The 13,714-nt window shown below is 35.7% G+C and overlaps 1 protein-coding gene across 2 annotated transcripts in view; it reads right to left on the bottom strand.

The window, feature by feature from the left end:
• Nucleotides 1–13,183, bottom strand: part of LOC102229587 (obg-like ATPase 1) — a 56,063-nt gene extending 42,880 nt beyond the window's left edge. The window contains exons 1-4 of one of the 2 annotated variants that reach the window (XM_023336950.1): nt 13,015–13,183; nt 12,823–12,914; nt 8,758–8,901; nt 7,149–7,276 (exon numbers count right to left, since the gene is read on the bottom strand). In XM_023336950.1, coding sequence (XP_023192718.1) covers nt 7,149–7,276; nt 8,758–8,901; nt 12,823–12,914; nt 13,015–13,029 — 379 coding nt within the window. In that variant the 5' untranslated portion in view covers nt 13,030–13,183. The remainder of the gene's footprint in view (nt 1–7,148; nt 7,277–8,757; nt 8,902–12,822; nt 12,915–13,014) is intronic. The other variant, XM_023336951.1, reaches the window with a different exon arrangement.
• Nucleotides 13,184–13,714: the final 531 nt, after the last annotated feature.

Consider the following 13,714-nt stretch of genomic DNA (forward strand, 5'->3'; position numbering starts at 1 on the left):
GAGCATGAGACTGAAAAAATGTTCTATGTGCAATCACAGTTAGCTTTTATTGACTTACCTAAGTTAATATTACAAACGTCTAATGAAGCACTAACAACAGCAAAGGCCAATATTGACTGTTTAAGCTGTGGAAGCAGATGACATATTTACTCACTGCTAAGCCCACTGGGCTGACGGAGGCATCCTGGACGTTTGTCAAGTTTGAGAATCCGTGAGTTGATGAGTGATAGGGCTGAATGCCCGGAGAGCAGCCATTACTGGCGTCAGACGGGAGGAAGGCCAGCTATAAATCACCTCAGCCTGAATAGTCAGTCTAGTTTGCTTGTAACGCCTGTGGCTGGGATAATCAGGTACTTTTTTTTCCAGTGAGTCACTCATACAACATAAAGTCACAGAAAATTAATACACCTCTAATATACCTCTAAGAAAACTAAACTCAGCGAGAGAGAAAATACATTTTATTATTATAAAAATTTAAAAAATACAGAAAATATCTGTTTAACACAATCCCTGCTCAGTACATACCTTCCTTGATTGAATTATATTTTCTCTTGTCTTTCTTATTTTGAAAAGAGTGTAAGGGAAAACGACCTCTGTGTCACATGATATTCAGCCAGCACATAGACAAAAGATAATGGGATCACTAAACAAAATTTCTCAACCATCTGCTCAACATAGAAATTTTAATAGAAATTGAAATTATGGTAACACTTTATTTGACGGGTTGTGAATAAGACTGTCATGACACCGTCATAAACATGACATAACACCTGTCATGAACATGAGTAAGTCTCCATGAATATTTATGACTGTTGTCATAAAGTGTCATTCGGTAAATCATGACACTTTTAATACAAAGTTGACATTATTCAAAATTGTCTTCGTTATGACAACTTGACATTAACCAAGAAATCATGATCTGACATAAATTTGTTATAAAAGTATTACCGATTAAGCTTTAAAAATTATGTAGATTTATGTTATTAAAGCTAAAGTTTAATAATAACGAGCTGATAAAGAAGCCTAGTTCTGTTCTAGAGGCTGCTGTGGAAACACTGGAGATGACAGTGCAAAGAAGGATTCTTCATAAAGTCAATAAAATTACGGACAACCCATAATATCTTCTTCATTAGGTTGTTATACAACAGCTGAGTGTCTTCAATCAGAGGCATGCTCAGATTTGCTGTAATACTGACAGTAATCAGCATCTACAACAACTCTGAGGGAAATTGTACAACATTTGGTAAGCTTTAACTTAGCCGGGCATTTTGGGCGCCGACAGCATGAAGATCACAGTAACAGAAACGTCTTTGCCAAATGTAACAGCTATTTTATACTTGGCCGCCCCAAAGCCACAGAAGGTCCCTTAAGATTAAGAGAAGGTCCCTGCTTTACCATTGGTATCTTAAGGCTAGATACTTACTGAGTATCATGCAGCTATAAATAAGTCCTCGTTAGCGCTGAACTCAATGCTTCCAGCAGTGATGGTAGGGAGGAGGGGTAGAGCCCTGAGTGAGCGTTCAAACATCTAATTGCTGGAAAGAAAACATCTGGGAATAAGGCCAGGTAAACTGGCAGAGTCATGAGTTTGAAACAGAAGAGGAGATGAAGTAGAACATGTCTGTGTCTTGTCTCAGACTGTTGGGTTCCAATTGCTTTCCAGTCACTGCAGAGAGACTAGTAACATCTATACCGCTAACTATTATACGATGGGAACAGAAGCCTTGTGAGTTTAGTAGAATAAGCTATAAAGCTGTCATCTCAAAGGAGAGCTCATACAGCCTTTTCAAAGCTATTGGGGATTTTTTTAAAAAAAATATGTATTTTGAAGAGGGCAAACTTCAAGAGAAAATTCATTTTAACTTACTTCCCACTAAGGCTTAAGTGTTTCATAGCTCCCACAAAGAAAGCAGTCGACATGGGCTGAAAAACACCATGTTTTCAGTGAACCATAGTAATAGTAAAATAATAAAATGGTAAAATAAATATATATTATAATTTTCTTTAAAGGCATTTACTGTTACTAAAATAACATTCCACATTGTTATATGACTGATTATTACCACAGTTTTCATAACAGCTATGCTATTATCAAAGCTGAATTGCAGACAGTCACTCTGATTATTATATAATCATGAAATATAATATAATAATGATTTCATGGGATTTATAATATATCATAGATAGTTTAGGGATCAGGTTCAAATTCTCAATTGAATCCCAATTCCTGAGATAGATTAAACTTAAAAAGGAATCAGCTAAAACACTACAAAGTGAATAACCTGACATAAAAGACTGAACTTCAAATTTGTTGTGGTTTTAAATCATTATATGTTGATTTTCATGTCTTTATTGTTCTACTCTTTCTAAGGTTACATTGAGACCATGACAAGTTGGGGTACCTGCACTATCAGGGTCTTTATTTTAACCATATGCAAAAAAAAAAAAAAAAAAGATTTTTTTGACTTAAATGTCGCAGCCTTCCATTCCAAAAAAGCCAAAAATTCCAATAAAGGCTGTGGGTGGTAACAGCTGGTTTTGGATTTGTACACACTTCTGAATTGATTTATTTATTGTAAAAGTAGAGACAAAATAATTACTAAAAACGTCTTGCAACTTAGTCGCAACGAAAAATAATCTCAATTTAATGGTGGAAGGTATAAAAAAAGTGTATAAAAGTGTAAACAAGTGTTCAAAAAATCATTTTACAAAACCTCCCGTCCACACCAGACATTTACCAAACAATCCACCTCCACCAACCACCCTGTGTGTTCTTAATTACTCAAATTAATGGGAGGGTCTAACAATTAACAACATAATCTAAACAATTCCAAAGATAAAAATTAATTACAAATTTTGGTCCTAAATTAACTTAAATATATTTTAACTGCCCAAAGAACAAAACGAAATTGGTAGAAATTACAAACTACAAAAATTTAGCATAAATGGCCACAACATTAGCTCTTAAAGCTTGACAGCGTTACCTCAAAGCATGCTAGGTATTAGCCTAGCCATAACTTTCTGTGACTTTCACCAATCAAACTTTTTCTAAAAATCTTTCCCATCTATCTGAGAGTAAGAAAAAACTTTTGGATATATCCTCTCAATTAAACCTTCTTACGCAGCTGACTGACAGCTCCTGTCAAAAGGCGGAGGAAAGTGAGAGCTATTCTACATACAACAGGAGAAGGTAAGAAATCCATCTTCATTTCTACAAGAATAATAAAAGTATAAGAGTATCAAAGTTACTTATTTATTTTTTACCTAAGGATCAGAACAACCCTGGTCCTCAAGGCACACTGTCCTACATGTTTTAGAGGTTTCCCTGCTTTAATGTGCCTGATTCAACTGATTACAGTTCGACAAACTAATCAGTCATCAATTGAAATCAGCTGGACTGAAGCAAGGAAATACTTAAAACATGCAGGGCAGTGTGCCTTGAGGACCAGGGTTGGAAAACACTAAACTATAAGAAAAGTTGTTACATAAAACTACAAAAATGGTCTATAAAGTCAATGTGGATTTTTGATTAACAATAAAAACCTATTTCGGACAAGTAAGGATACATAATTGTGCAAATAATAACTTTGTGGTTTAGGCTAAAAGACTGTCGAAACTTCTGAAAGACATAATGTTCTAGTAATTTGCACTTTGATTGAACCTTTGCTGGCCTTCCCTTCAAAGTAAAGTTTGCACATTGATTTTTTTGTCTCTATTCTTCTATGAATTGTTACATTTAGGTACTAAAACATAAAGGTACATTTTTTGTCATTTTTTTAATTTGAAGACAAAGATAACATGTATGTGCAACACAAAAAATCAAAGCATTTGTACCTTTTGGGGGCCATCTATATACTGTCATTTTTAGACTTTTGCTTATATTTCAGTAAAAAACCATATGTAAAATGAAATAATTTGATTTGATTCATGTTTTAATCACATCACATCCAGGCAAATAAAGTTGAGTTTCAATAGCAACAATAAAATAACTGTGAGCTTTGAATGAAACTTTGAGCTATGAATGCTTCTGCAAAAATCAAACAACAAAAAGAAAACTAACAAAAAAATCCCACTCTGAACAGAAGAAGTGAGATTTTCTCAAGCATATAATCAAGCTATATAAAAGAAGAGGCTTCTGTGCTGCACTCTGCTCAGATAGATATAATTACAAAACCAAAGCTGCTATGTTGAATGTTTAACTTGTGAAACAAACCACATTGTTTCTAAAGACTTGACAAGTGTGGAAACAATAGCATGCCAGAGCAGATAGCTGCACAGAAGAAGCTTTCGATTTCTATTTACGATCGCCATGTTTGCCATCTCTGACTGAGAGGAAACAAAAGAGTTGGTTTTGGGGTGAGGATCTGGCATATATACATTTGGTCCTCAGTCAAAAACAAAAGGAACAGTGGGTTCTTTTGACCACATTTACAATAGAGTATATGAAATATCCATAACTCAACATGAGTAATGCTGCTGCATATACTGCACTAAACACCATTATACCCATCACAATGCAAGGATGACAAACTTGAATGCAAACAAGAAAATATCTGGCAACCATTTCAAAGAGGAACATTTCCTACTAAAAAAAAAAACATACTTGGAGAAATGTGACAAATGTGTAACAACAGTAGGTAGCTCCTAATAAAGGAAACTATAATTTTACATTTGGTAAAAATCAGCTTTTATTGATCCCAAGAGGAAATTGCTTATTAGCTGACAAGCTACTCCACCCAAGATGTTAAAATTTGAACAGTTTTTAATTTATTTTTATATTTCTTTCTTTATTTAGTAAGTTGTTAGTGCATTTCTATTCTTTTTCTCTTACTGATATTCGCCAGTGAAATTCTATTTCTTCTTGTTAGCAATGCCTGACACTAATGTAGCTTTTTGCCCTCCAATGGCCTTTTTTTTATAACAATGCGACTCAGAACTTCAGCCTTTTTATGTCCTTTATCTTTGTACTCCACAATCCCAGATTCCTCCCAGTCTTGGCCCCAAAAGGTTCTGATAAAACTCTTTCCTTCAGTACCTCAGGACTGTCAAACTCTCCTAGTTTTCACTGGGCTGCCTGAAACAGACCACTAATAGACTCTACCATTGCAAACAATTTGTTTTGCGATTAAAACTTGAATCAGTATATTGCCTTTGTTTCTTGTTGGGAGTCAGACCATAAAAAGTGAGACACTGAGCTTACCATAAGACTTTTACATTTTGCGATTATGAGTACACCAACCTGCACAGTAGACATGATTAATCAGTTCACCAACCTCAAAAAACAAAGTTACGTGATTTCAGAAGAATATCCACTTAATTTACAGTTGTGTCGAAATAATCTCAACTAAAATGTTATTCTGTCTTTGTTCAATTTCCACAGGACATTGTTTTTAAAACTACAGTGTTCGGCTTTATATTTCTTAGAGAAAGCAGCCTTTCTTCAGCTGCAGGTCTTCCTCTGTCAGTCAAGGTTTTTGGACCTCCTGTCCCCTCAGTAATTTGCTGGCAGTCGTTGATAACTTAATGTTTCTGCCACTAAGGTGTGTGGCTGCTCTTCCTTTAACTTTAACCTGGCAAATTATGCCACCAACTGTATTTCTAGAGAGATTCAGAGCCTTTGGTATCTTTTTTAAAAAACATTTTCCTTGCTTGTGCAAAGCCATCCCTAACATGACGCAACAGGTGTGCCTCAGGCTACTGGGTGGTTCAGAGGATTGATTAACTGTGAGGCAGTCATTAATGTAAGTCAATAATATATGTATTTACATTGAATTTGAATAAACTTGTTTCAGTTTTATTTAACTATTTAATCTGTTCTTGTGTAATTCAATTTTGCCAATTAAAAGCATTCTGTATTATGTCAATAATCCTGATTTGCAGTGGGTGGAGGGCAGAGTGTTGGTGGGGGTGTTGGATGATTTTGGGATGCAACTGCATATAAAACCATAAAACTGTGTACTCTCTTTGCCTGGTGGCTGTGCATAACCTAAACGTCTTTGGCATCTCTGATTTTTTCCTCTTTTTAAATTAGATAATAACTCTTCCGTTTTGTGGCAGAACAGTACAATAAATCTTGTTTCAGAAACACTGGCTGTACTGTTTAAAAGTGCCCATTCATTGTTGGTTACTGCCTTTTATGGGGGAACAAAGGGACCTAAAATTGACTGAAAAGCCACAGACATAATAACTAAGTTATAAAGTTTCTAAGTTAATCATATTTTTGGTATCTGCTTATGATTAAAAATAATGGAATAACATAAATCTTGTTATGTGACTTTTATTACACAAAAACTCATTGCCAACTCAAGTGGAAACAGTTAATCTCACCTGACAGGTCATTTAAATCATTATTACATTTTGCAGTGCGGGGTTTTTCTAATTTAAACGTCTTAAAATGTGAAGATGAACCAAACAAAGGAGAAAATTTCCCTGCCAGAGACGTAATGTGTCTGTGATAACTTAAGAACAAGATAAAAGAATGACTGCATTTTAAACGTTTTTCCATCTGTTCGCTCTCTCACCTGCTCCAATCAGAGCTCTTTTCACACAGGAGGAAAGTCAATACAATCAGCAAACAAAGTCTGCAATTTCTTTCTAAAAGGACCTTCTTCTTCTTCTTCTTCTTCTTCTTCATTTTACTCACTGTGATGTGAATTATTCTAGCGCGTAACACTTTAATTGGCCAAGACAAAGACCATGAGAATGAAAAAGAACCAGGGGTGTAAAACAAACAGTGAAAATGATTTAAAATCTGTCACAGCAGAAAGCAATATTTGCAAACAAGGTAAATAAAGAACAATGTTAAAAAGGTTATGAAGATAAATGGAAATAATTAAAAAAACAATCTGATAAGAAACAAGACACTTACCTCCTTTGCTCCCATTTAAATCAAGCAGTTTTAAAGAAATGATAAAAGACTGATTTTTGTCCAAGAGGCTTTCCTGTAGGAACCTAATGGTTGATTTACCTTCATTTATTCTTACTATAAAGTTGATCTAAGTTTCAGATGTTCTTGGAGCAAAACTAAGAGAAACTACAACTCTGTTTTCAAAAAACACTGTTTGATGTCCTGTTGAAACAATATTAATATATGTCATTCCTGATTATATGTACAGTAGTTCCATATAAGGAAGTAAGTTACGACTCACGTGTCAGGTGGAAGATGCCATCGCACGCGTTAATGTGGGAGAGGAAGGCGTTTCCCAGGCCTTGGCCGACATGAGCACCTTTCACCAGGCCAGCAATGTCCACAACATTAAGGAATGCTGGGATTTTACTACAAGGGGAAAAAATGGATGAAACAGAAACCTCTTCAGCTCTGTCTTATTTTCTTTACATAGTTTCAAGATCATTTGAAAGCAGATTTCTTACAGGTTGAGATCTTTCAGCATATGTTAGCACTGTTCTAAATTTCTCAAAAAATATTAGCAACAAATCAAGTAACTCACAAATATATAAAATCCATGCAAATCAGGGATGAGACAGGTAAAAAACTGGAATGACATCTGATGGCCTAAAAAGAGGATTTCCATTGCCAAAATATTGCTCAGGATGATCCAATGGGTGCAAATAAAGACATCTTTACAAAAAATCTTACCCTTGCAAAATATACTGACACTAATGTTAGCAGCTGCTTGTCTAGATTTCAAATATTACAGCTAACATTGTTGGAACAATAATCCAGAAGTGGAAAGAACGTCATTTCACCATGAAACAGTCATAGCCAGGTGCCTAGTCAAAAACGTAATCAAGAGATTTTTGTAAGAGCCATGAAACATTTCAGAATGACCTGAGTATAGGAAGTACTGTTTTTCCAATAATAATAATAATAATAATAATAATAATAATAATAATAATAATAATAATAATAATAGTAATAATAATAAAAAACAATTAACTCAGCTGCAAATGTGTCTGTGCACACTCACTGCATAAGACTCCACTGCTGAAGAGAAAGCATGTTGAAAAGTTTAAAGTTAAATTCATAAGATTTTGGCCCACCAGTGAAATACTGGGTGAATATATTTGTGTTAGATGAGTCCAAAGTTAAACTCTCTGGATATTATTGCCCACAGTAGTTTGGAGTAAGAACAGTTCTGCAGATCACACCAAAAATACCTTACTAAAAGTGAAGTTTGCAGGTCAGATATGTTTAAACTAAGTAAAAATACTTTGTGTGGTATTTTGTGTATTTCCATAATGTTTGTAAGGCGCTGAAGCGGTTGATTTGAATTTTGTGCTTAATTTAATTTTGTTTATGTTTTAGGTAATACCACTATGTCTTTTTTGTAATGTTTGTAAAGGATTCAGTAGAGACTAGTGGGTTATCTTTAAATAAACAAATAAAGTCATATGAGATGTAATAAATCTCACATGAGATGTATTACTGTATATAAAACATGTAAAATATTCTCTTGAAAGAAGCTTGTGGGATTATTTGTATTGCTGCAGATGAAAAAAAAAGAAGTGGGGCTCATTTTTCATGCATTTGATGAATACTTTAGATCATATTGTAGCCTGAACAACTGCATTCTGTCTGCTTAAACAGCCTCAATAGATGTGCATTATCACCGGCTGTTAGATTTTTTTCCTTTCTTTGAAAGAAGGAGAATAGTGCACCAATTGAACACCACAGCACACATCTTATAGCCACATATCAACAACATTGTTGTGTGATTTCTCACACCTATAGCACGGGGGCCATCAGAGGCTACAGATGCGAGGTGTGAATAATGCGTGAAGGATGAGACCCCATACCTGGCAGGTTTGTGGAATTGGCAGAGGAAATCATAGCGTTCATCTGGAATGGGCACTCTGCTTTCATTTGGGTCAATGGTGCAGAAGGGGAAATTTTCTGCTGGAGCCTGACTCTTTGTCAGCACGTTGAAAAAGGTTGACTTCCTGAAAACAACAACAGCACTGAGGTCAGGACAGCTGAAAATGCTGCTGTGTAGATCCTTGATGGTTTGATAGGATGAACCTGAAACACTGAGGTAAATGCTGAGGTAAACTGACTTCTTCTTCGGGACACAAAACAGAAAGCAACTCAAAATAATCCAGTGATTTTACTTCTAAAGCTAATTAAACATTCCAGATAATCCTCAGGTAGATCGAGTGAACATGAAATGTCATGCTGTGATCACATGGGTACTTCTTTACTTTGTACAAGCTGTTTTAAATTACACAAAAATCTCACATTTAGAGCGCAAGACTTAAAACTTCATTCAACTCAAGTATAATTGATGCACATGCCTCTGTTGATAAAAAGAAAAGCAGGAGATAGGACATAACTTATTTTTAGTGATAGAATTAAGGTAATCTGTGAGTGATGTGTTCATAATTATTACTTAAAATAGTCACTTAAAAAAACATAACTGGGCCACATACTTAAAGTGAAATAATTATTAATATTTACATTAGTTATTATTCTCTTTTGTGTCCATTCATTTACCTACTTTCACATAAGGGTACACGTGAAATGTCAAAAAGATTTAATCAGGATTTAATTACGATTACAGATTCAGTGATGTGAAAATTTAGGCTGATATCGACAATATCCAATATCGATATTGCTGTTATACCCATGAAAAAATGACCACACAGGTGACATTGTTTCTCTGGTTCAGTTAAACACCTCAGAGTCCTGCACTGCATCAAACATCACATGACCAGGTGTTAGGTGAAATGTATATATATATTATCAAATATTTGTTGTTTCATTTATCCTAATAGTGATGCTTATATGATGTTCTGTCTTATATGCCTTTATTGTTTTCTTTCCTTTCAGCATAAAGAATGTTTCTGTGTTGTTGATTTACAACCTCCCTCAGCCCTCTGGAACAACATAGATAAACAGCAACAAGATGGAAATAGATATTGGTTACTAATATCGTCCTATTTGTCTTATTGGACCAATACTGATATGCTTTAAAAAATTACTGGTTGATAATGATGCTAATGCAGATATATCCCTAATTATTCAGATCTAAACGTTTCTATGCACTCTGATTCATTTAATTTAATTAAACTAAACATTAAATTGAATTTGAAGTGAAGATTGAAGTCAAACTATATGGCAAAGTGTGTTATCTGTGAATTTATCAGTTACTCTTATTTTGTCTATCTTATCATAATCTATCATAATCTATCTGAACTCATCCAGTGGAGTGGCTTGAGGAAGTTGGTTTTATAAGAGCTAAATAGACAGGAATGAAATTTTTCCAGTTCATGACAGATAAAGTCAGACAGTTTCCCAAGTGCAAATCATTTTAAATTACACCCAAATAACAGATGGTTTGGATCTGAACACAGTTCAGTTTATTCACGAAGAGAAAGTTGGAGGGTGGACGGTTTCTACTTTGACATAAATATGTAGTGGCAGACCACAACCTCACAACTTCTACTTCTACATGAGGAAGAACTGTGGTTTTGCCAGAATGAGAAATGAAAACACTGGACAGTGCAAAGGGATCTGGTTGCAGAAGCCTTCAGAACCTTGCATGCTACCAACTTTTTCCTGCATATGAACAGACATCTGCAGGAAACTGGAGCTGTATGTAATACTTTCCACCACTGGAAACCACTATCCAAACTGGAGTTAAATAACTCCTGAAACAAACCCTTGACCTGTCAAAACTTTAATTAAAACTTCATTAGTAAAAAAAAAAAAAACTATAATAAATTAATTAGACAACAGCTTTACATTAGAACCTTTTGTTTTCTTTAAGCTTCTTTATGAGTATATTAAAATGTTTTAACCCATCAGCTGATTAGATGATGACATAAGCCCAAAGTTCTACCTGAAAAATAAAGCAACAGGGAATGTGTCTTGGTTTAATATGTCCTGACCTGCAAACACGATCTCACAGAGGGTAAACCCTGACACAGTAGCATGGGCCCCCAAATATTGGAGGATTTTTTTTTAAATAAGCAAATGTTTTACATAAAAAAAAAACATTTCATTTTAAAGGTCTTTAAAGATGAGATAATTTCATACTGAGTTGTTTTAATTTGTTAGAGTTTTGTGTAGATGACCCCTGCACAACCATTTAAAAACAAAGTTATAGCTCCACCTCTGACCTTCTGCCCCATCACACTATTGCATGTCTGATTTTCCAAGTTATAGAGAGGTAATATGCATGCACTGCAGCACACACAATCTGATCACCAGGTCAGACAAACTGTTTAATATTTGGCACATAACATAATTCTATCATATGAGCTTCACAAACTAATGCCATGCTACACTGCGCAGATGCTCTTTCTGCACTGATCCAGATTCACTCACTTCAGACTGAAACTAAAAGCCTGGTAAAATCCAGCCTCTTGTTCTACGCTTTGCTTCATAGAGAGGGTCTGGACCATCGACTATTGAGAAATGATTGCTGACTAGAGGCGTGGGCTCTGTTGAAGCTTTAAACGATCGGGTCTGATTTTACCCAATTGCTAATGTTTAGCTGTCGTATACAATGTGCCTCCTCAATGAAGCATACCGGAAATTGCATGTGATGTGAACAACCTCGCGGGGTGTAGGGTCACAACATCTTTCCCAGCAGTAAAACAACTTATACATTCCTCAATACAGAAAATCAACATCAGTCATTAGAAACTAGTCCCATGTTTATTGGTTTCCCTGGTTGAATTTCAACGGGAAAAATTTAACTCAATGACAGAAATCCCAGAAGGAGCACTGAAGGGAAATGAGAATCAAGCAGAATTGCGAAATGAGGGGGTGATCAGGCTAGAATTACCCTTCTTTCTGATTAGTAATAATCAAAATTAGACACTGACAGCATGATAAAAGTTATGTATCCCTCCAGACTCAACAGAACTCAATGAATTCCACTCCCCTGATCCCAATACACATGCACTATTCAAAGAAAAATACCTTAAAAAGAGATTACTGGATTGCGCATGGAACAGTGTTCCCTCCCTTTCCTCTCATTTAGACCCAGGACATGTGATAAAGTTAGCAGTTGTGAATCTAACAGAAAATTAAGAAATTCCAAGATAAATCCCGTTCATGCAACAAAACATACAGTATACTGCTCTTTATCTTTTTATATTAAACTTGGGATGGGCCTTTAATTTTGATGTGTTCATTGAATAGAAATGGTGAGAGTTCTCAGTTTTGATACATGCATGGATTAGGAAAAAAAATCTATAAAGTTTTCTTTTCAGATCCAAGGAAAGTTTATGTTTCTGGTCAGTTGACTGGTGCACTTTTGAATCAAAGAGAAAGTATGAAACGTTTTGCTTGCTATCGTCTAATCATAGATTTTTCATAGAAAAAGATTTGCATTTTGTAGAACAACTGTAGGACCTCCGGAAAATGTCTCATGGCATTCACGTAATCTTTTTGTAATCAAGACAAATGGCGGCAATAATCCTAACTCATAAATAATGAATTCTTGTAAACGTCAACTCTCTGCTATCTTTCTTACCTAAAAAAAAACAGATAAAAAAAGACAGGACAAGTAGCTAGGAGCAGTTCAAGGATTCTGATAGGAATGAAAGGAAAGATAAGAGAAAGGAGAGCACATGGCTTCAGACATTTACCAGCCGTTGCAGTGTAAGACGACTGGTACGTCTTCCCCACTGAAATGAAGATCATTTTTTCAAAGTTTTGTTTGCATTGGGGCATGCATTCGTTTTGGAGAAAAGACTTTTTACAAAATCTCTTCATACTTTTAAAGTTCTGCTTTTACAGTGACACACGACTTGCAACAATGTTCTGCTCTGCACATATTACTGTTTGTATGATTAAAGAAAAGAAAGAATGTAACAGCGATGTACAACAAAGGCCATTATAGCCATACTTACCCAACATTGGGCAATCCAACAATCCCTATCTTCAGAGAAGTCCCAAACCTTCCAATCAGTGGCGGTGGCTTTGGTGCATCATCTCCTTTGGCCTAACGAAGACAGAGTGGACATGTCTGCAGTCAAAGTCAGCACTTGCCATTATACATAAACGTTCTTTGAATGAAACCTTTCTTCTTTCACAAAACACACCTTTTTCGGAGCCATGTCTCTCACTCTTAAACTCTGAATTGACTTCCACAGCAGATGACACACTCAGAAAAGCACATTCATTCACAGGGTGGAGGGGGCGAGCTCAGTCCTTAAACATAACCAGCCTGACTGCAAGCGCTTCTGCTCCAACGCTGTCTGCATGCACTCAAAATAGAAACATGCAGCATGTGGAAATGTAAGTTGACACTGTAAGCTGGCGAGCTGACCTGCACCTCCATATTTAGCTGTCGATAGTATCACTGTGGGTTAATGAGCAGCCATAAAACCCACCCTGTGCAATGTATTTGGAAAAGGCCATTTAGGCCTGGTTAGAGGCTTGGCAGCATTAAAGGCAACACATTTATGTAACACAGTTATGGATCAACTTTCTGCCTTGTCGTCTTTGTCTTTTTGTAATGGGTTTTGCCTCAGTCAGATGAAATGTATCCTGCTTTCATTCAATGGAGACAAATTTGCAGATCTGCCCCTGCAGGCAACCAGGCCCATACTGTTTGCCTGAGCTGAAAAAAACACAGATTTATTAATCAATCTTGAGTGGTGCCTAGGAAGAGATACTGGCATTTTTGTCAGGATGAACAATGTTGCTGATGTGTTTTCTTATTGTGGGCCTTGTGTAGTTTTCCAAATTACAGAGTGAATATGCTGGAAAACTTTCTGCAAGTTCTGTGAAAATCCTAAG

This window comes from Xiphophorus maculatus, chromosome 7 (genome assembly GCF_002775205.1).
Source record: "Xiphophorus maculatus strain JP 163 A chromosome 7, X_maculatus-5.0-male, whole genome shotgun sequence".
In the NCBI taxonomy this organism is placed as follows: domain Eukaryota; kingdom Metazoa; phylum Chordata; class Actinopteri; order Cyprinodontiformes; family Poeciliidae; genus Xiphophorus; species Xiphophorus maculatus.